This window comes from Apodemus sylvaticus, chromosome 19 (genome assembly GCF_947179515.1).
Source record: "Apodemus sylvaticus chromosome 19, mApoSyl1.1, whole genome shotgun sequence".
NCBI classification, from domain to species: Eukaryota; Metazoa; Chordata; class Mammalia; order Rodentia; family Muridae; genus Apodemus; species Apodemus sylvaticus.
Window position 1 is genome coordinate 12,343,383 of NC_067490.1, and position 26,516 is coordinate 12,369,898.

General features: G+C 46.3%; 1 protein-coding gene across 1 annotated transcript in view; it reads right to left on the reverse strand.

Annotated features, from left to right (window-relative positions):
• Positions 1–228: 228 nt before the first annotated feature.
• Positions 229–26,516, reverse strand: part of Specc1l (sperm antigen with calponin homology and coiled-coil domains 1 like) — a 102,694-nt gene continuing 76,406 nt past the window's right edge. Inside the window, exons 14-16 of the mRNA XM_052164323.1 lie at positions 5,265–5,381; positions 4,534–4,593; positions 229–2,831 (exon numbers count right to left, since the gene is read on the reverse strand). Coding sequence (XP_052020283.1) covers positions 2,742–2,831; positions 4,534–4,593; positions 5,265–5,381 — 267 coding nt within the window. The 3' untranslated portion in view covers positions 229–2,741. The remainder of the gene's footprint in view (positions 2,832–4,533; positions 4,594–5,264; positions 5,382–26,516) is intronic.

A 26,516-nucleotide genomic window follows, 5' to 3' on the forward strand; every position in this document is an offset into this window, starting at 1 on the left:
AGATGGGATCTCCAGATCTGCCATAGTCACATGTGGCTTTGGGGCAGGCCAGAACCTCTGGGCTCATCCATTTCCTCCTCCCTCTGTCCAGACCTGCCTGGGTCCAATGGCAGGGTGCTAGAGCAGGTGACCCTGAGGCAGGGATTCGCTCCAATTCCATGGGAGGCGTGTGAGCTCTGATTTGTGTAAGGTCGGATGGACAGCACGGAGGGAGAACAAACTAGGAAATCAAAGCATGACAGTTTAATACATTCAAGAGTATTTACTAGAACAAAATGACCAAGCGTCATTCATCGGCAGCAGCCTGTGACTGACAGTAGAAAGGTAACTGGCCCTTTGTAGTGAAGCTTGTGCTTTAGGAAAGAGGCGAGCTTCTATCTTGGAGCTTCCCAGGAGGCAGCCCTAGAATGAGAGAACCTTCACATATCACCTTTTTGGGGGACAGGGTCTCACATGCCAGGGCTGCCTTCAAACTTACTGTGTATTCAACAGCAGCACTGAACCCATGATCCCCCTACCTCCGTTTCCCAAGTACTAGAATTACAGGTCTGCACCACACTCAGTGTATGTGGTGGTGGGGACCAACCTAGGGCCCTGTGCATTGTAGACAGGAGCTCTAACAACTCCCAATACTACTTTTATTAGCACATGGCCATCTCCAAGCATGCCCAGCAGGCCAACAGTGCTCTTTAAGGGGCCTATTAGAGGAGGCAAAAAGCAATGCTCTGGAGACAGCTCTAGACTCGTAGACCCTCACACAAACATGGGCAGCCTGGCCCTGGCTATGATGGGCACCCAGTCTGTGTGTGCGTGCAAGAGGGTCTCCTCTAGCCCATCATCTGTCCCTGCTACTGGCTCCAGGCCTATCCCAGGCCCACAGATTCCAGAACAGAAATGTTCTCTCTATATGGACATACCCCATCAGCAGCAGTCGACTTTCTCCAAGTTCTTACAGAAAACTCTGGCAACTTCTACACTGGCATGAGGCTCAAATGGCCAGCAGGGGACAGAAATTGTGAACTGCAAACTCAGGAAAGTCTCTTTAACAAGACAACCCCTTTTCAGGATAATAAATAAAACCTGGCCTCATATCAATCACCTTGGTGCACAGTGGGCAGGCCTCAGTGAAGGCAAACACAGCAGAGGCAGGAAGCTCAGAGAAATTCAGCGGAGACTCACTTGGAAACAGTGATTCTCACATAACAGTCAGTCACCCCGAGAGGAGTTCATCAGCAGAACAAGAGCAAGAACAGAATTGGGCCAAGGAGGACCAGAGAGGCACTGGGACAACAGAATAACAGGGATCTTCTGGTACACTGCAGCCTGAGCTGCCAGGCATGGACATTTAAGCAGGGTGGAGGGGCGGGACTGGCCATCTGATGGCCACACACAGAGACATAACCCACTTCCCAGTAACTACGTTCACACTGCTTCCTTCTCTACGTTCCATAGATACAATCGATTCCCAGTCTGTAGCATGATGCTTGAATACAGAACCTCGCTCAGTCCACGTTCGGCTGGCATGCCTCCTGGGAGACATTCCCACCATCCATCTTGTTACTGAGGCTGTGGCCCCATTTCTATTGATGGCTAGTCTTCTGCATGGTGCCTTGCAGGTGGCAAACAAGTGTATCCCGGAAGCAACAGGTCTTGACATTGTTCAAACAACAGCTTCTGAGTCAGGCACATGAAATAAGGGCTTCCTATTCTCGAAAAGGGGGCTGCTAAATTCCAGCCAGAAATCAACAAACCAGGTAAGGCCTTGGCTCGTGATGTAGGCCCCACAGCCCAGGCACAGCATGGAGCCACTCTCCTGGAGTCCCCATTAACATGCAGGATACTCAAGCAGGTATAGGCTCAGCTGTCCTGGTGCAGGGCTAAGGCACTGTCTTAACTCCTGCCCTGGAGGGGCAGCCATCAGTGTGACTTGAATCTCTGGCTCCCTAAAGCATGTCCTCTTTCCCTACTGCACGAACCCTCACTCTCACCATGCTAATGCCCACATTTTGTGTTTTATTTCTATGTGTACTAAAACAATTAACTTTGGTACTAACAGAATAGGAGCTATTTCACCAATATTGCTTATAATAAAACAACAACTTTAAGGAGGAGAACTCCTGCGACAGTCTTCCCTGGTGCTCCAGGCAAGCGGCTGAGCACCCACTGAGTGTGCCACCTGCTTCTTGCTGCTCACAAAGATCTGCTTGGTGGCAGTGTAGATTCAACTAGCTGTGGGCCTATAAGCTGGATTTTAACACTCCTAAGTTAACTGCAGTCGTTAGGACGGTCCTCTCCCATGGAAGGGGCACTGACCCTCTTCTCTGACACACTCCTAGAACCCAGGCCCACATGAAGGGACCAAGGCCAGCTCCGTCCCAGCACTGGGAATCACATGGATGGCAGTCAAGAAGTTCAATGGCTAAAGTTTTCATTAACCTGTGGTTCCCACAACTTAAGCCCATTTCCCAAGAAGAGCCGGGCACAAGCCTTTATGTTTACACTCCAGGGCACTGATGGTCTCCGGAAGTAGGCTGGCGATGTGCTGTACTTCTGATCCCGAGGACAGCCATGTGGAAGAGCCTTGGTCTGCAGTTCCAGTTCCAATGCAGAGGCCTAGAACTGGGCACACTCCCTGCAGGGAGGCCCAAAGTCACTGAAAGCTTTAGGGGTTCTAGCTAATGGTGTTGGTGTCACTTGGTGACTGCAGAGGTCCCTAGCTGGTAGCAGTCACTTCTGTGTGCTCAGGTCTCAAAGTACTTGTAGATGGCTGTGACATAGAGCATGACGTTCTGCCAGTCGGGCCGTTCAGTGCGCACCATTTCATTGATGTCCTGTGGAGAAGGAGCTCAGTTAGGACGGGTTCCCCTCCCAGGCCACCCCAATGGGCTCCTAGTCCCATAAGCAGTAGACAGCTTTTAGTGTAAGGAGTAGTGCCTCTCTCAGAGGACAGGCCTCCAGTACTTGGTCCACCTCCAAAGGCCCCATGTGAGCACCTCCTTCCTGAGTATCAGAATCATCATCCCATGTCACACTCTTGTGCCACAGGGCCTCCTCTGCCCCAGCCACAGCTTACCAAGTGGAAACTCTGCCCAGACTTTCTAGGCTGTTCTCTGAAGACACTTTAGGGCTCACAGCATCTCAGTGTGTCACAAGTTATCAAAGACTTTCCTTTTTAGCTGCCTTTGCAAAGTACTAGTGACCTGTGGTGTGGAAATAGAGTGGCCCCCTGCCCCAGGGTCTCAGCACCTGTCACAAGTGCCTGTGGCAACTAAAGAGCAGGGTCAGGTAGCCTGCAAGGACTGCCCAGAAACATCACTGAGCATACGGGGTGAGAAAACTGGGCTGAGCAAGTTAAGACAGGACACAAGTCAGGGGGCTTGTGAACAAATCTTGACTATAAGGTTCTGTTAGGCTAAAGCATCCAGTCATTCCTCATGTGTGACAACACTTTATGCATGGTGTGCCCACTACAATAACTGTACCTCATCTCTTCCTACACAGCCAGAGAGAAGCTAGCCTAAGCACAAATATTTCAGAGACACACTATAGGTGAACACTGTTATTCACAGTGTAATTACTAATGTAAATACTTCTTCCTGGCCCGTGAAGTTGCTACAAATCAAGGAGATGGGTACCTATAGCTAAGGAGACAGACATGGAGACCTGTAGGTATCCTGGGATCCTAAGAATGTTCTAGTCCCACAGGACCCTTTCTTTTGTGCACAGCCTGAGTGGGAACAGGTCTGGGCACTGCCACTGTCCCTCATGAGGAGCTAGTCTGTCTAGGTGCAGCAGCATCCCTTTGCATCTCGATGTGGCAGGCTTGTAGAGGACAGCAAGAGTGGACAGATGTGAGAGCGCAGCAGGGGCAGGGCAGAAGCCCAAGAAGGCCCCCATCTCCTACAACTTGGGTGTTGCCTCATGAGCAACCTTTTCAGCACATTCTATGGCCCCTGTGACGGGCCGTGGGCAGTGCTGTCAACTTCCAGATAGCTTCTGGGCTCGTGGCCCTCACCCTCTCAACCAGTGATTCTCACCCCTCCTAACACTGTGACTCTTTAATACAGTTCCTCATGTTCTGGTGACCCCCCCCCCCAACCATAAAACTGTTCTCATTGCTTCTTCAGAATTGTAATTTTGTTAGTTATAAATCGTAATGTAAATATCTGTGCTTTCTGGTGGTCTTAGGTGACCCCACCTGAAAGGGTCATTTGACCCCCTCAAAGGAGTCACGATCCACAGGCTGAGTGAGAACCACTGCTTCTGACCAATAAAAGGCACACACACAGCCCTGCGACACTTTTCCCCCTGAATCCAAAGATTCTGCTGCAGAACAGACAATCAGGAAGAACAGCCTCATAGAAGGGCTGCTGGGACTGTGGTCAAAAGCTATCTATTCCTTTGGCTACTTCCTCAAGGGAAGCATTTTGTGCAGCAGCATCTGAGATCCTGTGAGTGTTCCCATCCTCAGCCCAGCCCACCTGTGAGCACTTCCCCTAACCACTGTCAGCAACTCCTCAGTAGGGGGCTTACCAGAGTGGATTTGATTCCAACACTTTCAGCTGCCTGGAAAGCCAGGGTGAAGTTCCTTTTCTGTAAGAGAAATCTTGTCAGTGGGGTATGGAGACAATTGAAGATCATGCAGAACAGACACTAACCCTTAGGGCCTCAAGTCTCCTCTGCAACCAGCTCCAGCTCTACCTACTTTCGCCCTCACTCAGAAAGTTGCATTCTAGCAAAAGGGATGGAGTTAACTGGAGACAGACCCCCAAAGCTAGAAGCAGACACCTATCTGAAGCCTGCTCTCCCTGTGGAATCTCCAAGGGTTTTCTGCAGGGCTTGGGCTGCCACAAAGGGAAGCTGCGGGGATCTGAGGAACCTTTAGAGAGGGACACCTTGGACCATAGCTTGGGACTACAAGACTCATCATTTCTGAGACCCACTGGTGTAGAAGAGGCTGTGAAGAGAAGTTCTGGTGCTGAGGTGATAGGAGGTTAGCCTAGGCTAGCTGGCACTGCCCTGGCCATTCATATCACTGTCATCTTTCTTTGGGACTTCTTAAAGCCCTTGATCCTAAATGCTGTCATCCAAAGAGAGCCAGCTACTCCCAGAAGGAATGCTGTTACATGGGCAATGGGTGGACCAGGGATTGGCTGGCTGAAGTGTAAACGACGAATTCAGGGGACTGAGCCAGGACAGGCTATTGCAAGACAGGCTGGAACAAGTGGCCCACTAAGGAGGCACCACCCCAGGCTTTAGCTCACCTTGTCTTGGCTGTTCAGTTCTTGATACGGTATGTGGGCTGGGAGATAGGTATGAAGCAGTGCGCAGAAAGCCAGCCCGTCGTTCCAGCTGCTGCTGAAGTTTGTGATGTCGATATTCTGAGGGAAAAGAGAAAGAGGGATGCAGCGTGATCTTTCAGATCACGAGCATGATCTCTCGGTTCTCAAGAAGGCAGGACACAGAACCCTGCCCCACTCCATCATGTGACCTCACTCCAGAGCAACCGGAGCATGCTGTGGGCCATGTCCAGTACTCACCCTGTGACCAGGACCAGGTCTTTATGGACCACCAGTCTCACCCATCTACCTACCCACTGCCTGGTAAGCCTGGGTATGGGATATAATCTATAAGCTGCTCCACACATGGAAGGCCTCTCCCAGGCCTGCTGTGATAACAATACAGACTGACAGATGTGAATGATTACCAGTGAGGTTCCTCTTGTTTATGAAAGCATTTAAAGGGTCTTTAAGCTAGACAATGTGGCACACACTTATAATCCTGGTATTCAGGATGTCTGTGAGTTCAAAGCCTGCTTGGGGGTATACAGCCACTGTAGGACTCTGACAAAGACCAGCAACACTGAGGAGAGTTCCCTATCTGTCTGCAAGTTGTGTAAAGAACCGCAGAGATTTGACTTTGGTGAATAGTCTACATGAGAGTGGGCTTTTTAAAAAAACAAAACAAAACAAAAAACCACTGCTGCCTTTGACCCATGGTCTAATAAGCAACCCCTTGTTCCCCTGAGGAACCCCAATAAACTTCCTTGTCCGCTTAAGAGAAGAGGTATTAGTAGCATTTCCATCCTTCTAGCCAGTGTGTATCTCAGAGGTGTACATACATAAGAAAGCGTGCTCTGCACAGGGACTTACATGCACGCTGGTGGAGTAAAGCACCCCAGATCCATCAGGCCTTGGCACACACTTTAGAAGGAGCTCCCAGCTCCTCGTTCCACACCTCAGTTTCCTGCATGCCACTGCATTAAGAGTAGGCCTCCTGAGGTAACAAAGTCTAGTTTCACTATGTAAGGCAAACCACTCAGCATCTGAGAACCCTCCATAAGCTATATGGAGCCTCAGGGTCACAGCTGGCAAAGCGCTTTACCATCTTCACGTCTTTTTATAAAAGGACAGATCCTAAACCACTGGAGAGCAGTTCCGTGCTGGGAGGCGGTCCCCATGCTGGGCAGTGTCTAACAGTAGGTTATGGTCTCTCCATGGAGCTGTATGGGGCCAAGCGCTCGTCTGCCACACCAGCGGGTGCATTGTCTTGCCCTGTCTGTGCACAGAGCACTGCCCTCTCGTAGCACCTTCACCAAGCACACCTCGCTAAGGCAGAGGCTCCATGGGTAAGCTGACCATTTGCTGCTTCCCACTTCTCTGGCTGACTTTAGCCGTTATAAACTTGTATGCAGTAGGATGGCAACCTGACTGGGCTTGGAAGGATGGGTGGCGGAAGCTGGCAGTAGCCAAAGTGCTGCACCTGTACAGCAACTGAAGGGGGGGTCCTACCCAGTGTGAACAGCAACTGAAGGGGGGGTCCCACCCAGTGTGAACAGCAACTGAAGGGGGGTCCCACCCAGTGTTCACTGGTATCTTTCTTCCCCAAATATCTGGGTCTGATTAGAAGCCACTGTCTTGGTACCATACTGTCCATTTTTCTGTTCTAGCCATTTTCCCCTCCCTGGCAGCCCTCCCCACAGTCTCTGCTCTGGCTAATAGCTACTATCCCCAAGGGGTTTCTAATGTTATTCTAGTTACCTCGAAATAAATGGTGTGTAACAGTTGCCAATAGAAGACACCTCCCCCCCAACATAGATGTCCATGATGTGTAAGCATACACTCATGTGCAGTTGCCTCTGTCTGTTTTCTCATCTGAATCTTAGCAAGTAGCCACCTAAGGTGGCCAGCTCCATCTGAGGAAAACTGCAACCTAGGAGATGAAACATTAACCCAGAGTCTCTGCAGGAGAAGAGATCACAGGGACTGAAGCCTTTGCCTCAAACACTACAAAAGAAGCATCAAAGTCTTACTTAGCTGCAGCTTTCTGTTAGTGTCGTTTCTGCAGCGCTGGGCTGGGGGTCCCCACAAATACTAGGCCATGCTCTGCCACTGGGCAGCTCACCCTGGAGCAGTCTTAAAGAGTGCGGTGGCTTGAGAGTTAGTTCTCACTGCTGGTAGCTTGCCTATGTGGTACGTAAGACGTCGGGCCAGGCCCGACGGATGGCATGGTATATACAAAGTCCAGTGTGAGACGAAACTGAAAGGTCTTTTGTTTACAGAATGCCAAGGAGGAAAGTCCACTAATGGGACTAAAATGAAAACAAAAAACTCCTTTCCATGCTTCCAGGACTTGCACCCAAGTAACTGAGGCAGAAGCTGAGGCCCAGACCTCATACAGACAACTGGGCAGGAAGTGTCTTAGTGACACGCGGGGCTCTGTGCTTGCAGACAGTGGCAGTATCTCACTCGAGGTCACTGACGGCTGAGGAAAGACAAACCTCTCCTTCCTGTGTCCATGCCCCCTTTTGCTCCCCAGCACACAGCAGTTCTCACAGGGTTGTGGACGTGCCTGGCTTCACTGCGCCTCACAGCAGAAGCTCCTGCACCCCAGCTGCCTGGCTAAAGCTGGCTTCCTCCAGACAAACCCCACCCTGCTGGGGGAAAAGCTGCTGCTGCCTCCTTACCCTGCTCCTCCCCTCAAAATAGACACAGGATATGGCTCCTAGATGGACCAGAGGTCCTGGTGTTCCAGGTGAGAGGTGCTTCTGAGAGTTGATGATAACATTTCAGATCAAAATAAAGCCCAAACGTGGACACGCTGGCTGAGTCTTGAGCTCCCGCCCCCACCCCCGCCCCCACCCCCACCCCCGTGGCTGGAGGTGAGCGATTTAGAAATAAGGTAGTGACGAAGGACTATGAGTCCATTAAGTACTGAACCTAAGGAACCAGCATGGTCTCTGCTCAGACCTGCTTCCAAAACACTCAGTAGGGAAGGATGCTAGCCTGGACACCCACAAGCCTGAGAGAGCAGGTCTGCTGCCCCCAACCACTCTCACTATTTGTAATGGTCAGGGCTGAAAGTCTCGCTACAAAGGTCTGCAAACACTAGGCTGGTTTGCAAAGGGAGGGGGAGCTCAGTGCCAGAAACGGAAGGAGGAAAGCCCCCACCCACGTGTCCACATGTGAAGCCCTTCAGGACATGGTTATTACAGTCCAGAGATACCATGACAAGACTGGTAAGCCGCTTGGAGAAGAAACACACTGAATAATAAAGTCATACCAAGTTACCAGACAAACAGCTTTTCCCTTCATCACCCATGTCTAACGGCCCCTCCCTGCAGATGCTACCATCTGTTCTCAAAGCTGGACTGTGAGTGGGACCCAGGTTGGCGGGATATGTGGGAAATCCTGGGGCCTTCACCAAGTCTGTTTTCACCAGAACCAACCTCTCCCTGCTTCTCTCACAGTATGGGTGACCGAGTGCAGCAGGCGCAGGCTGGTGGTGTTCTATCTCCGCAGGTACAAAGCTGAACATCCCTCTCAGGTCAACAACAAAGGCAAGCAGACTTGTCTGGAGACCGCTGCTCTATAAAGTCCTGTTGTCACTTCACCTGCCTATGGTGGCCAAACGAAACAGCAACCCGTGGTTTTCTTGGCAACTGGTTGGTATAAACTTAAACTGTTTGTGACTCAGAAAAAACCCAACTCAACACCACTGTGTGAACCTTGTAGGTGGGGGAGGGCCAGGCCTCACGTTTCCTGCACACACAACTGACAGCAGCTGTCCCGGGCTTCAGGAAAGTAGATAAATGTCAGTCCACTCTGATGCTGAACTGCTAAGCCTTTAGGAGACACCTGAAGAGTCCGAGTTATCTATTCACTACAAAGAACCAGGTACTAACACATCCAATCTATCATCATTTGGTTCAAAACAGTAAGATGGCTTTATGAACTTATCATAGAAACATTAAGGGAAAAGAAGACACAAAGTGAACAGACAGGGAAAGGGGGATGAATCTGGAAGGAGCTGTGTTGTATGTGTGTGTGCGCACGCGTGTGTCCATGTGTGTGTGTGGGGGTATTATAATCAAAATACATTGTATGAAAGTCTCAAAGAACTAAACAAACAGAAAGTAAAGGGGACGTGACTGACAATTGAGGAAACAGTGATGACCTCAGGTGAGCCAGTTGTTCTGAGGATCATTTGCCCATTTGGTGGGTCCTCAGCTGAGGCCAGGCCCTGGAGCCAGGCCTTGGCACTCAGGGGTGGTTGACAAATAAAACAGAAGCCCACAGGTGGACCCGACACAGCCCAGGCCAACAGAAGGCTGCAAGTGACGTGTGTCTAAACTGACTCAGAAGAGCCGAGGGGAGCTGGCAGGCTGGGGCTGGGCTGGGGCTGCTGACTGCAGAGACCTGTAGCAGCAGAGAAAAGGGAGTTAGGTACAGATGTACTTGGGAGCTGAAGAAAATCTAAATCCACTTGGAAACAGGTTAAATATATGAAAGGGAAGTGCATGTAGTGCCAAGGATAGCCCTTAGCTTCTCTTGGCAGAACCAAACACCTGTAGTGACCTTCACAGAAGCAGAACTCAGTGAAAACAGGGTTTGAGCATACAAGGAGGTACATTTTGGGTGTGTTAACTTCAAGGTACTTTGTAAATAGACAGAGGGGGCCTAGAGGCACTGATACATGGGTGCAAGGGTCATGAGAGAGAATTCAGTGAAAGGGTAAGACCATCAGTATCCCCAGCGAAATCACTCAGGAGACAAAGTGGGGCAGTAAGGGGAAAGGAGACCTTAGCACTCTCCAAAGCAGTGGCCATGCTGACAAAAAGCATTAATGGGGCCTGAAGAGGATCAAAGAACTGAAGAGGAACTTGTATGAAGAGGAAGAGAGTGCTGGAGAGATAAGGGCTGTGGTGCAGTTTGGTGGTAGGAACTTTCCTATCATTGCATGGGGAGGGCCTGGGTGTAATCCCCAGCACCATGCAAATGAATGGAAATGCACAGGTGTGTGTGTGTGTGTGTGTGTGTGTGTGTGTGTGTGTGTGTGTGTGTGAGAGAGAGAGAGAGAGAGAGAGAGAGAGAGAGAGAGAGAGAGAGAGAACAACACAGTAGTGCTGCTCAGAGGCCACACACAGGGACAGAACCCTCTGCACTTACAGTGAGAATGGCCACTAACCAGCAACAGTGCAGCCCCACCAAGCACTTGCTCACAAAGCTCTACAGTGACAGTCCTAGCTTTCAAAAAGCAGCCTTTGGTATACAAGGCAAATCCTAATCTTCCAGGGATGTCCCCGGCGATGTGTCTATTCTGCGAATTAAGGAAGGGTTACTTGCAAGAGTTGGCTCTCTCACCATGTGAATCCCAAGGATCAGAATTAGGTCATCAGGCTCAGCAGCAAATACTTCTACCCACTGAACCATCTCATCATCCCCAAATTCACTTTTCTATAGAAAAAAAAAGTGCACTAATTCCTGTCTACTAGACGTTATAGTGTTCGCAGGCAACACTCCCAAATGCCCAGCAGGTTCCTATCGTTACAGCAGGCTGCTTACAACTCCCTGGGTACCTTGGCCTTTCTCCCACAGTCACATGGACTTACCCACATGTATACAAATAATTAAAATTAAGATAAGACTTGGGATAAAGCTCCTGTGATTCCAGCTCCAGTTCCATGGACAGTCAATGCCTCTGGCCTCCATTGACACCTGCACTCAACTGTGTGTATGTCACACAGACACACATAATGCATTCCAGCATCCTAGGGCTGAGGCAGGAAGACGCTGAGTGTGAGGCCAGCCTAGACAACAGAATGAGTATCTGTTTCTTAAGCAAACAAACCAAGAGGGAGCTAAGAAATAGACTAGTAGCTATGGTTCTGGTTTTAGTTCTGAATTCACACTTTGTACTTAGTTTTCCCATCAGTTTGGGGCTTTTCAACTTGGCAGACCAGTTAGTTCTGTGTCTGGAGCAAAACACAGAAACAAGAGTTTGTGATGTGCATGAACACAGGAGTTCAAGAAAGGTCCAATGAGAGCTCACCTGAGATAACACAGGACGCCGAGGCAAGAGGAACCAGAAAAGGCCAGTCTGGGCTACATAGTGAAACTGTATCTTTAAAGAGCCACACACAGTTTCATCTAGGAAATGCCTCCAATATGAATAGAAAATACCTTTTCCTTGGTTACAAGCAATGTCAGCTGTGACACTACCTGGGGGCGGGGGGGGGGGGGGGGGGAGCTGGAGCAGAGGAGCCCAGTCTCCTGCCTGCCCCTTTGCTTTTCTAGGGGATGAGCCTGGGGAAGGTCTGTCAGTGGCTTTCAGCTGGGCCTGTCATCTTATGCCTTTAAATGCACTGGGAGTTCAGGGGTAGGATGTGAAAGGCAACACATACATGCATCTCTGTATATATCGAAAATGCCACAAAATACTGAAAAGTTGGGACCAGGGAGATGTTCAGTTAGTAAAGGGCTTGCCACGTGAGCACGGGGACCTCAGGTCCTAGCACCACACACTGCTGGGGGCAGCTGCATGTGCCTGGGATCCCAGCACTGACAAGACAGAGACGGAAGCATCTGGGAGGCCTGCTAACCAGGCAGGCAGCCTAGCCTAACTGTTGAGTTCCAGGTTCAGTGAGAGACCATGTGTCAAAAAAAAATAAATAAATAAAATGGTGGAAAGCTATTGAAGAAGATGCTGGACATAGACCTCTGCCTTCCATATGCACAGGCACACAGGTACAGACAAACGGGCGCTCACACACTCGCTCACACACTCACACACACACTCACACACACACACTCACACACACATCTGAAAATGTTTGAATTTGTCTAAAATTTAATTAAGGGCCACAGAATATACCCTTAAAGACCACATTTCTTTAAAAAGCTATTAAAGGTCTGATCTATTTAAGGAAATGCCATTTTATGGGCATCTGGCAAGACGCCAGAGGGCATGATTCATCTTTCATCATCTACTTCCGTGTGCCCTTGGCTGTGGAAAGCAGAATCTGCAGAGCACACATGGCCCAGCCATCCTCATTAAGAACCAGGTTTGTGATGTAAAGTGAACAAACTACAGCAGGAGCAGGAATGTGCAGGTGCCTACCTCATGCCAGGGACAGGGCTTGTAGGTTGTTTGGGAACCTAGGTATGATATGCTAGTGGGTGTAATTTATAAAAAAAAAAAAAGTGAAGATAATCTCTTTCTAATCTCTCCCCATAAGGGCCAGGGGAGAGATGTGGGAGTTTTGGGTTACTATGTCCCTTCTTTCCTGAAACTGAATCATGTTGTTGTAAGGTGGGGGAAAGAAGATACACTGTGAAGTCCAGATGTTGGGACTTGCTGTCACAATTTGAACATAAACGATCCCCACAGGCTTGTCTTTAACAGCTGCTTCCAAGGTAGTGGCACTATTTGTGGAGGCTGTAGAAACTTCATGAGGTAGGACCTGCCTCTGGAGGAAGGAGGTCTACTGGAGCGAATGGGGACTTGAGCATATTCCCCGGGCTCCTCCTTCACCAGGAGTAAAGAGTCCTCTCTCCTGCACAGGCTTGATGTTCTGCTCACACACATGGGGCTAAATAGTCATGAAACCATTAGCAAAAAAGAAATCTTTCCTCCTGAAGTTCCTGTCAGACAGCCATGGCAGAGCTGGTGAGCTAGCCTCCTACGGCAGGGTCTGCTGTTTTACTAGAGACTCTTAATCTTCCTCACTGTATACAGCAATCACTTGCCAAGGTTTTCCTCTCCCTGGTTCAACCCTAAAGCTATTGATCCAACTGTTTAGAGAAAGTCAGGGCACTCTTTAAACCTTTCCTTTAGGTGACATGAGGGAGAACCAGGATGAGGTGGAAAGTGCACTGGACAGGACAGCCCAGAACATGCCCTGTAAGCTCATGAGGATGGTCATAGGGACACGCCCAGTGCAGCCTGGAAGCAGGGAAATCAAGGAAGGCAATTAAGAGCATCTCTGGAAAGAGGCTTTATGTTAATGAGCTGGGGCCTGCAGGAGGGAGAAGAAAAGAGTACTGTAACACAGTGCGGAGTGATGGCGCCCAGAGATGGACATTCCTACTGCACCACACAGCTTCTCAGCAGAGTTTCTGCCAGGCATGACTAGGAACCAGATCTGCCTCCAGATCTACCCACCAGTTCACAACAAGGGACAGAAGCACTGGGAGTAGAGAGAAGAATATACAACGTGGGGTACAGTATACATGACAGTTCCTCCGATATAAACCTCAAGGACAGAAAGAAGGAACTAACTGACAGAGAGACTCTTAAAAAGGCCATGCTATCTAAATGTAATGTGGAACCTTATTTGCATCTGAATTTAGGCAAGTCAGTAGTATAGTCTGATCTACAAGGAGACTGAACGGCTGGACTTGGCTCTAGAGTCTTCCAGGTGGTGAAGGGTAGGAAGAGCCTACGCAGATGACAGGCAGCTGCAGGGAGTCTCTGCAGGGAGTCCACAAGAAAGCTTCATTCCCATCACACACAAACTCTCGGGATGGACGATCTAGAAAGAAAACCTACCAACCTGCCCAAATGTGAATGGACAGGAACTGTAACCTGTTTCTACAAAGACGACACTAAAGTGGCCAATGCACTTGGGAAGAAGTGTTCAATAGCACCAACTTTTCAGAAAACACAATTTGAAGCCACCACAAGATGCCACTTCAGACTCACTAAGATGGCTATTAATAACAACAGCAGGAAATAAGCTACGGTGCAGTTCAATGACAGGCTCTAGGCTCATACATGCAAAGCCCTGGGTTCCACCTCCACCACCAAAACCCAACGAAAAATGGCAGGCACTGAAGGAGGAGCCTCACAGGTCTTCAGCAGGCTACCATGGCCACCATGTGACCAGCAAGAACTGAAAACAGATGTTCATATAATCAACTACACAGCAACAGTACAAGCATTCCTCACAGTGGCCCCCAAAGGGAAACACACCACACATCCACAGTAGGTAAATAAAATGTAGTTTTTCTATGCAATAGAACATTTGTCGGTCATAGAGAGCATCGGTGTACTGACACATTACAACACGAGTACATCTTGAAACTAAGTGAAACACTTAAAAGTACATTACTGGTTGCCAGGTACTGGAAAGGGAGAAAGGAGAGTAGTAACTTCCTGTGTGGAAGATTTCCACTAGCAGTGGATGGAAAGTTCTGGAGCTAGGTAATGGTGATCCATGTACAGCACTGCAAACACTGTTAATACCATTGGACTATATATATTTTAAATGGGTAAATGGTATATTTTGTTAAATGTTTCATCACAACGTTTTTAAACCAACAGACACTGTGCAGTGCTTTCTACCCTGTATCTCCACATGCCAGGTAGAGCTCAGTAGCAAGTTCTTTTGGAGCATTTACTAAAAGGTGACGCAGCTTGAATGTACTTGATTCTTGAAAGATATTTATGGGAATGTATTATGGCCCAGGCTTAAGAAACTACTTCTTACAAAAGCACTGTGGAGTAAGTGTCAGAGCGCCAGCGGAGACTGAGCACCCAAGGACTGCTGAAGAAACTGGTGCATCATCCAGTGAGCAACATCTTCACACCAACACCAAGACGCTGCCTCCTGACTGTTCAAAGCTCCAAGAACGCCACCAGGACATGGCGTCAAATATACCGAATCACCACAAAAAATAAGAGCTATGTTTGGGGAGGGGCGTTAATGGCTTTCTGACTTTTTTTCAGTCAAATTAACCTATTTTGGGGGGATAGTTCAAGGCAGCTTCATGGCAAAGGTCACTGTAAAGAATGAGGACCCTGCCTTTGCTTCCCAGAAACCCTTCTAGCGGGGAGTACCGTTTTAGTGGAGGTGCACAGAAGAGCGGCACCGGCTGCCTCCCGAGAGCTCAGGAGAGCTCAGCTAGAAACAGCCATGTGCCTGGCCAAGCTGGTGGCTGGGCTGCTGCCCATTAGTGAGCTGAGGGCAAGTTGTCGGCAGTTTTATTAGCAGTTTAAAAATTAATTTTGTCTTTCTTAATTAACATTTCTACAAATTTGCTATTTCCACAGACTTAGTTTTGTTTTGGCAGGGTTATTACTCACCAAGATAAAATTTTGACTTCCAAGGGCACTCACAGTGACCCTCAAACATCTGCCCTGGAGTGTGTTCTGGGAAGGGCTTGGCAAAGCAAGATGGGAGGGTGATGGTGTGGAAGTCATTGCCTGTCCCAAACTCCTAACAGGCATGTTTGAGGGGAAGAAAATTAAGCATTCCAAAACATCTCTGTTGGCCTTCTTCCGTATATTCTTGTGTGTGTGTGGGGGGGGTGTTAATCAATTTTGTGTTCAAGATCTGAAGGTGTGGGGTGTGTACTCTACAAAGGCATCTTATGCAACCAACACAGAAACCTTGTTCAATGCACTCTTCAAGAAGGCTCTTGGATTCATGGTAGAATCGGTTAAGAGACGTAGCTCTTTACAGGCTAACTACTCTCTTTGAAATCAAGGTGAGTGATAGAGATTTGGAAACACCTTCTCAGAAGAGCATTACTGAAAAGGGAACGTGAGGTCAGAGCAGCACAAGTTCCAGCCTCCTATGGGGGGGGGCCTTAATGGTGGCCCCACTCTGCACTAGCCAGAAGAGCTCACGCATATGCTTTTTCCCTCTTGGGAGTGAGCCTCACCTTTCTCATAAGCAGAAGAAAACAGTAACCACGTCTGAGAATCAACAGGACAGCTGGTAAAGCATGCAGATCCTCTTGTTGGAGCTGGGCACCCGTGCCTTTTCTTGCCCACAAGGCAGTGTTGATCCAAGACAAAACAGAACAGATATAAAGCACTGCTTCCCCACCCTCAGGAGAGGCCGCTGGGTACCAAAAGATAGCCACAATGGTTTCCAATTTCTCTTCTCCAGCCATGCCCAGAGATGAAGAAAACCTCCATCATAGGCCCTCAAGGTATACATTCAAGAGAATTACACTTATACAGATAGCTTAGCTTCCCAAAGAGACTCTGCAAAGGTGGGCTTCACCCTACCTATGCACTTGAGCAGAAAAGCTTATGGTTTTCTAGTGTCAGCCATGGTTTGCTGAATACGCAGAGTGAGAAAACATGAAGAGAAGTACAAATCCAGAAACAAAGTCCAGAGCATCTGAAAGCAGACAGGGTGAATATATCCCCCAAACCCACAGCACGCTACAATTCAATATACAGTACACAGCGCTGACCACTGCACTGATGGTGAGCCGCTCTGTACACCTGGGACACAGTGCTTCTCGCTTGGGACTCCATTTCAGGAAGGTTACCTGTTTGCCTCTCCCCCTCACAGAGAGCTGGCACAGGAGACTTGGAAGGACCATTGACCTCTCCTGCCATGCCTCTTCCTAGTTCTGAAATGTAGGTGCTGCAGTTAGCCTGACAGCATACCAGGCCATCCAAGTGCAAATATCCTTGATGTGAAATGTCTGTGGTCTCACAGGAGCTCAGAAAGGAAATGAACTCAGGAAAGAGATGCTCTATGTAGCATGCTCACCTTACGATGAACCTCTTTTGTTGCTTACAGCAGGAACCAAGCTGTTTTCTTAAACCTGTGAGTGTGTTTCTCTGTACACCTAGGGTCGTTCTGGCAGAAGGAAATGGGCTGCTCCTGCTAATCCCTGAACTCCACAGTTCACTTTCCTTCAATACAACAGATTGTTAAGAAAGACCACAGGGGATTTTACTTTGGACCAGATACAACAGACACCTCTGGTCTGATGGACGGAGCTGGCCAGGCCTTAGAGGTGAGCAAGTACTCTACCTCAGCTGCCCTATGTGCGACACTACTCCTGACTCCATACTGTTTCTGATTTTATTTTGCAAATGAGTCCATTACCAGCTGTCCTTGCTATTTTCTTGGTTAAACACACACACACATACACACACACACACACACACACACACACACACACACACACACACACACGATGCACCAAGATATAAAACCCTAAAGACCTTAAGGGGAAAGCAAAGGCAACACAAAACTAGATGTTGATGCCAGTCAAGAATATTTATAATGATAAATCTGAGTCATTAAAAAATGGTTAAATTATGCCCAGGAAAAGGCATAATTCTAAAAGGCTAGGAAATAATAGTTTCAGAAATAATTTGACTGTTTCCGAGGACAAAGGTCACACTCTAGATTACAAGCTGTCCCTGCTTGTTTTTCATTATCTCTCTGGCTGTAAGTGGTAAGAACACAGTTCATGGTTTAGAACAGAAACAGGAAAAAAGCTCTCCACAAGTTGAGAAGCTTAAAGGAGCTGGCATCACAGAGACACTCCCAGCAAGCCCCCCCCCCCAGGCATAACCCCAAAGTATCACTGTCACTTGGCACCAGGACCAAGAGCAACACCTCGCACGTCCCAGCGCTCACACGCTCAGCAAGGTCACAGCCTTTGCTTTCTCTAAACTGAATTTCCTCTGAGGAGTGTGGAGATGAAAGCTCTATGCACTGTCACAGTAGAAACTGAAAACCCATTATCTACAATCTGCTTCCTTTCCCCACAATGTTTTGTCCTGCATCCTTTCTAGAGGCACCATTACCAACCCTGGTGAGACATCCTCCTCTTGGGGAAAGTGTGTGTTTCTTGCTTTTTTTATTGGTTTTTTGGATTCGGTTTGTTTTAGACAGGGTTTCTCTGTATAGCTCTGGCTGTCCTGGAACTCACTCTGTAGACTAGGCTGACCTCGAACTCAGAAATCTGCCTGCCTCTGCCTCCCAGAGTGCTGGGATTACAGGCGTGCGCCACCACCCACCCAGCGTGTTTCTTGCTTTGCTGTCTCTGATACTATGGGCATCCTGTATAAATCAGTGTGACAATGAACTCTGTCCTTAAGATGCTTTAAAATTTTTCTATCACACACAATCCTCCCCAACTTAAGAGCCTATTGGCTACAGTGTTCACCTGAATTCATGTCTTAAACCACATACAGAGGATGAACTCAGACCTAAATGTATAAACTTTCCAGAAAAAAAGAAAGAATTATCTCAGGTTAATCAAACACATATATTATACCAGAGCATCCATAAAATATTTTCTATAAAATAATTTCAAAAATTAAATGCTATGGAAATTAAAACTGGTCCTTCATAAGATTTTAAAAGTAAAAATGACAAATCATAGAAAGTGAGGAGAGGGAGAGGAAGGGAGGGAGGGAAGGAAGGGGGGAGGGAGGGACGGAGAGAAAGAGAGAGAGAGAAAGAAACTTGTGCACACTTGTGTGATAGGAAGGAAGATTTCTTGAGTCTATCTCTGGAGGAGGAGGAAGAGGAAGAAGAAAAAGAAGGAAGAAGGGAGGAGGATGAGGAAAGGAAGGAAGGAGGGAGTGACAGAGGGAGGGGAGGGGAGGGGAGGGGAGGGGAGGGGAGGGGAGGGGAGGAGAGGAGAAAGATTCCCAAGCCAGAAATATTTTATTTACTAATAATACTTTATCTATGATTCTTTGTAAGAGCAGCTAAGTTATCTTATAAACATACACACATGAAGGTACCTAGTTTTGGAAAGAACCCAAATGCGTGTTAGATGATGAAGAGATACCTACAATATAGCCTACTACTCAGAAGACAGGGAAATAAACTATGGACATGTGCAACAGAACTGATTCTCAAAAATAATGCTCCGTGAAAGAGGCATTTCCCAGTCTGTAAATTATTCCCGCTTTCATCTAACTATAAAGTGTACAAACGATGCACAGTGACAGCAGACAGACGGACAGATGGACGGCTGCCTGGCAATGAGGGATGGGGTGGGCCTGCAGGAATACACAGTGCGTGAGGGCCTTCATGTACTACTCTGTCTAATACCTGTGGTACAATCTAAGGATATGTGATGTAGCTAAAGTAAAATTTTATATGTAGCTTATTAGTATTTATCAATTATGCTGTAATAAGTCTATTTTTTAAAGGCCCTCCTGGTCCACAAACAAACAAACACCATTCAGGTATTTCAGAAATCCTCCATTTTCATCTGAGAGTCGTGCTAGCTGTGCTGGTGTGCACCTGTAACCCCAGCGCTTGGAGACCAGGGTAGGAGGGTCTGTGATCAGCACAGACATGGCCCAAGGGCCTCTGATAGAAAGGTGGAAGACAATCTGGATGGCGGCTGAGGGACGGGCTCACCTCCCATGTGCTCCGGGACACTAGCTACATCTCAGGCGATTTGCTTCAGAGCCCTGGAGACACATTGGAGAAGTGAACTTCCCTCAACTGTTGCTTAGTCTCACCTTCAGACTTCTGAGCTTCCCAAACTGTTCCTTTGTGAAGTAAGGTTTATTTTAAGAAAGAGTATAAGACTGTGTCCACCCTGTCTCGTAGCACTAGCTTCTCTGATTACTTATATAGGAGAGAGGTCTCTCTGGGGCATATAGCTGCAGCAATCTTTCTAGATTTTCTTTAGAACATCACACACACACACACACACACACACACACACACACACACACACACACACACACACACACAAGATGTGCCTGCTGTTTTCCTGCCCCCTGTGAATGGACACCACTTCATTACTGCCCATGAAAAACAGCATGACTGAAAGGACACTGTGACCAAGACTAGGTCACAGAAGGAGAGACACTTTCGCCTGTCACTATAAAGACATGTGTGCCTAGAAGGCAGGTATAGCTAAGAGAGGCTATGTATAGAGGCTTTGTCACAGCCATTAGCCACCGACCACCAGTCCTGAGGGAGGAAACTGAGAGATGGTTCCAGCCCCAGGCAGTACTGAGCCACCTCTGAGGAAACTAAATGAAGAGAGATAGCCATTACGCCCCACCCAGACTGCAGAGCGATGAGCTAAACAGATGAAGTCATTATCTGAAGCCATTAAGTTCTGGACGGTACGTGCAGATGAGCAGGCCAGCCTTCTTTCTCTCAGACCTAAAAAGTCCATTCAGAAAAGAAACCTTCTCTTTCCCCTCTCCTGACAACGCCTAATAGCTGATTGCCCTTTCCGTAATTATTTATCAGGAGGTGACAATATAAGTAAGCTGCTTCTATAAATTGAGAGGTCACCCTAAATACCCAGGATGTCCTCAGGCTAAACTCACTTATGAAAGCCAGAGCAATCATGTATATAATGAAATCAACGTGTCAAACTTCAGCTCTTCTGTATGGCCACCACTGTGCTAAGATCCAAACTAGATGAAGCACAAGAGTAAATGGGGACTGGACACACTTATCTACAATGCTATTTTTAAAATTATTTGAATCAGATATTTTAATGATTCTTCTTTTAGTAAAACTAAGTAGATCTTGAAAATGTTACTTAGCTATTTTCCCTTCTATTTCTTAGCATTGCTTGTAATAAAAAAAAAAACATACTTATGAAAACATACTGAAGAATCAGATTGTTGCTGGGGTGTAGGTTAACTTAGTGTATAACCAGACAGTAGCTGGATTCCCCCCACCTAGCCTGTAAGTCTACAACTTCTGAAGCTGGAATCTGAAGTTGCTAACTCAATAGTTATTATCCTTTTTTTTTTCTTTTGAGATAGGACCTGTCTATTCTATGTAGCTATATAGCCCAGGCTGGCCTCAAACTTAGAACAATCCCCATGATCAGCCTCCAAATACTGAGTTCAAGGGCATGTGCCACCAAACTATGATATAGTGTCTCCCTTCCTTTAAAGACAGATTCATGTAGCTCCGGCTAGCCCCAAATTCACTCTGCATAGAACACAGCACTGAGCTCCGATCCTCTTGCCTCTACCTTCCCAGGACTAGAATTTACAGACATGTACCACCACGTGTGGCTTTAGTGTCTTACTTCATTGTTCCTTGAGTGGTTTGCCTTCTTTGTTGTTTTATTTTAATTAAGTGTATATGGGTATGTGCACACATGCAGCTATGCTCAGAGTCCAGAAGAGGCTGATGGATCCTGTAAGGAAATCTGTTCTCAGGACAATTATTTTAAAGTGAACCATGAACAACAGGAACCAAGCATGCCACTATCATCAGCAGGCTTGTTCCACATCATGGGTGGAAGTTACACTGGGGCAAAATGCAAGGAGAATGAACCAACTGCATCCAGTGGAGAGACAAGGATGAGAAACCTATCCAAACCCTTTAAGCCAGTCTCTCTTCTGATCTCTCAGGAACCCACTGGTGAAGTAATAATCCTTACATCCACACAGATATTCTTGCTGTCTGCTGGCCAGGACTGTCAGGCAGCTGGAAGGGCATCATTACCAAATAGTTCCCCAACTCTATGGTCCTTGAATGTAGACCAAAATATTTACAATGAAGAAACTCTAAGTGGGCATTTAAGAGTTGGTCTTGTCATTTCTCTACTCCTGACCTGTGCAGGAGACCCAAGTTGTGTCAGCCAGGGAGGGTTAGTGATCAGTAGGCTCATCCCCAGCCAGGGAGGGTTAGTGATCAGTAGGCTCATCCCCAGCCAGGGAGGGTTAGTGATCAGTAGGTAGGCTCAATCCTAAAGCACATTCGCAAGGCAAGATGGCTCACACTGCACCTCCAGCACTTGGAAGACTGCAAGCTGGAGGACAGCCTGGGCTACAATGTGAGAGCTAAAGCATAGGACATGATCAAAGTAACTTATGCAATGGTACTACAAAATTAACTTTTTAAAATGATAGCACTGGCATTTCTGGAAATAGATGTCAATAGTTGCTGTCAAAATCATGTTTAGACAAAATGCAGTAAGTGCATTTGTTTCTGGGAAAATGTTGTTTCCCTGCTGCTATGTTTGGCATTAAAAGGAATCCCCTGAAAACAGGAAGCAGCTCTTTCACTCCACCATGACCACAAAGCTATCTTCTAACCTCTGCAGTGCACAAAGCACATGGGCCCAGGAAAAGCCCTGAAACTTGAGCTCTTTCTATTCCCTGAGGTGTCTTTCCTATGACTGCTTCTGAGGTGATGATCTCTTGCCATCAGGACAGAGGACCATGCTACATGAGAGCTGTATTCCTACCTCACTGTGCCACATTTGAGCTGGCACACTCCATGGAGAGAATGGGTGGGGCTACAGTGGACTATTCTTTGTTCAAGTATTTTTAACCCCTGGAACACAGTAATATTTACAAACAATAAGATCTTTTCATATATTCAGTTTCCATGTAAAAGACAATGTAAAATGCAAAGATTTAAACTTTTAACTTCGATCTGATTCAGACTGAAACCTTATCTACACTCACACCTTTCTCATTTATTTAACTCTGGGAAGGAAAGGAGATGAAGGTCTGCTCAGGAGTTCTAATGTGTTGTAATGCTGTGCCTACCCTTCCTCTTTCCACCCTCTCTGGCCTGGTCCTAATTCTAATAATGGAATGACAGCAGTCTGAGGTAGAGAAAGGAGAAAGAGACGGGCAAATGGCGGTGAGGGAAGCAGCATGCTGTCCTGTCTTTCTGAAAGACATGGGCTGTCTTGCCCGCACACACATAACTCACAAGCCTAGAGATCTGAAAATGATCACTTCATCAAGTCTATCAAAAGAACTTCCTCTTCTCTTGCTTGTCTGGGAATGGTCTATTGTCCCAAAGGATGTAGGAAGGTCTATTTGTTAACTATTTCTGACTATGCTGACTCTAAACCATGGAGACACACCCCCTAAAAGAATGAAGACTAAGTTCCTGCCTCTGATTTGCTTAGTCCGAAGAGGGCTGAGGTTGGGGAGAGGAGTCCCATAAAGCATGCTAGGAGATTTTTTTGGCTATGGTACAGCAAAAGATAGACAAATACTTCCCCTAAAAATCAAATCCAGAAAACAAAATTGTCAAAAAATAACTATTTAGAACACTAGAAATCAACTAAAGGCAAATAACAAATTAAGAAGTATTATTCATGAAAAGTGACTAAAATATGAAGTAAAAATAGTGTGTGTAGTCTTCCTGTTAAAAAAACTTTTAGGGCTGGAGAGATGGCTAGATTAAGAGCACTGACTGCTCTTCCAGAGGTCCTGAGCTCAATTCCCAGCAACCACATGGTGGCTCACAACCATCTGTAATGGAATCCACTGCCCTCTTCTGGTGTGCCTGAAAAGAGCAATGGTGTACTCATACACATGAAATAAATTAATAAATCTTTTAAAAAAAAAAAAACTCTTTTAAAAACTCTTTTTTCCTAATATTATACTCTCAAGTTTGTAACACATAGAGATACATTGACACTGACAATGCAGAGAAAGAAAAAACAAAGCTATACTAGGGCAAAGTTGCTATTTTTCTTTCTTTCTTTTTATATGTTTTTTTTAAAAAAATAGGACAATCAGTAAGTAAATTATGAAAATTTATAGAGTAAACTTTAGAGAAATCATTAACAAAGATACTAAGAAATTATCTGCCATCAAAAAGAAGACCATTAAAGGAGCTGGGTAGATAATTTGGGGAAGTGCTTGCTCACAAGCACGAGCGCCACAGCTTACAGATCTAGACACAGGGGCCATGCTTGTAATCACAGTGCTGGGGAAGGAGAAACAGGAGGATTCCTGGGACATGTTGGTCAGCCAGCCTAACCTAATCAGCACACCCAAAGCCACTGAGAGACTGTCTAAAAGAAGAGGAGGAGGAGAGAAAGAAGAGGAAGAGAGGGAGGGATGGAGAAGTAAGTGGTTAAGAAAATGTACTGCTCTTCCAGCGGACCAAAGTATGATTCCCAGCAGGCATGTCAGATAACCACCTATTAACTCCATGTCCACGGACTGGACTAAGAATACCTACACGTGTGCACATACTCACATACATAATTAAAAAATAGAATAACAAAATAGGTGAACCACTCAAGGAAGAAAGCCAAGCTTGGCTTCTGGATTCCACATACATAAAGATACACATGTGACAGGCACGCACACGCGCACACACACACACACACACACACACACACACACACACACACACACCATAACCATATTGAATGAATAAAAGAAAATGAAAATAGATATACTATTATTTAAAGTAAAATCAAGAATAAAATATCAGGGATGAAAAGCAAAGTCATCTCCTAGGTCAGGCATCTTAGTATGCCTAACAGAGGCAAAGAGAAAGAATCCTAAACATGTATGGGTCCAGCAAATCTCTGGAGCTAGGCAAACTAGTGCACAGTTGTAATCCCAGTGTGTGATAGTGCTGAGGCAGGAGAATGGCCTCAAGTTCTAGGACAGCCTGAGATACAGAGAGAAACCAACAACCAACCAGCATCAAAGTGCCCAAAATGTTGGAACTACAGGTGGAAAAGCTGCAGGCATTGTCAAGAGACTTTAATACCTTACTTTCAACAGGAGACAGAGTAAGCAAACAAAAAGTAAGGCTGGGAAGGCACGGGCACCCCACTCTGTCCACAGTGTCTCTCCAGCCGCAGCAGATCAGCAACCTCTGAACATTAACAAAGCATATTCTGAGTCCCAAAGGAGCCTTACAAAAATCTGAACGAACTCTCTGGGCACACTGGAATTAAACTAGAAACATGAAGCTCTCTGGAAAAAAATCCTCAAATACTTAGAAACCAAATGCGATTCTTCTAAGTAGCCCATGGGTCAAAGCCTCCATCAGTCACCTACGTGACAGACTAAGATAGGAGAGTGAGTCATATCTAGGAATCTAAGGCCAGCCTAAGCAATGCAGCAAGACTCTGTTTCAAAATAAAATTAAGTAAAAATAAAAAATGAAAGAAATGAAAAGAAATATTAAAGACCTTTCTGAATTAAAACACAATACACTAAAACTTACAGAGTGCCAACAGGAAAGATAAAAAGCTTCCGATGAAGATAACTTTTTTTTTTCCCAAGACAGAGTTTCTCTGTGTAGCCCTGGCTGTCCTGGAACTCACTCTGTAGGCAGGCTGGCCTCAAACTCAGAAATCTGCCTGCCTCTGCCTCCCAAGTGCTGGGATTACAGGCGTGCGCCACCACCACCTGGCAAGATAACATTTTTCAACATAAGAAACTGAAACTGGGCTGTTCTCAGTTCCATCTTAAAGCAATAAGAAAAAAATAACAATTACAGTGGGATCAATGAAACAGAAAATAAAAATAACAGAGAATATAAAACCCAAAACCAAATATTGATTCTTTTATAAGACAAATATATTTGACAAGCTTCTAGGTAGATTAATGTGAGGAGAGAAGACACTACATAAATCACACTATTAGATACAGAGGATCCTATGCCACCATGAAAACCTCACCAACAACTCAGATGACACAGACACACATGCAAACCAAGTGCACTCACACACACAAAGATTAAACAGTCTGGACTGTTAAAGAAATCAAGGTTTGTAGTTAAAAACTTCCCAACAAAGAAAATCCCAGGTCCAGAAGCTTCTCTGGAAAACTCTATCAAACACATGAAGAAAATTAGGCCAGTTTTACAATCCATAAACCTCAGGAGGTTTATTTGAGGAAGTCAACTATCTTGATACCATATCCTGACAAAGTATAAAGAAACAATTAGAAACAAGAGGTTCTAACTATAAAGAGAAAATATCAAACCCCATGAACCATTGAAATTTGTTCTTTGAATACAAATGATTTAACACTCAAAACTCAGTATAATACTATTAATAAGCCAAAAAGGAAATACGCCACAGGATCAACTCAATAGATACAGATAAAAAGCATCTGACAAAACCCAATATTCATTCCTGGCTTGCTTGCCTCCCTCTCCCCCCCCTCACTCTCTCTCTCTCTCTCTCTCTCTCTCTCTCTCTCTCTCTCTCTCTCTCTCTCTCTCTCTCTCTCTCTCTCTTGATATAGACACTTAAAAGCTGCCACATAGGTGCTGGAGACCAAACCTGGGTCCTCTGGAAGAGCAGCCACTGCTGTTAAAACACTGAACTATGCCTCCCCTTTTTTTTGGGCTAGGATCTCACTATTTAGAGCAGGCTAGCCACAAATTCATAGAGATCCTCCTGACTCTTCCTCAGGAGTGAGTGCTGAGATTAAAGGCACGCACCACCACACCTGACACATTCTTGGTTTTTTTTTTTTTTTTTTTTTAAGAGATCCTTGGCAAAGTAGTAATAAAAGGAAACCTTATTGATGTCATCAAGCCAAAAATAAGTAAATACATCAATAAGGATAAATGTAGTACTCAACTTAAGGTGTGACACATTGACAGTCAAAGCTAATTAAAGCTTAAGGAAATGGTAATGCTGATCACTCCTTACTGAAAGCTTTGACAAATTGTTAGGCAAGATCAAAGAGTTAAACTGAGGTAGGGGATAGGAAAGCAGGGTAGAGAAGGAAATATA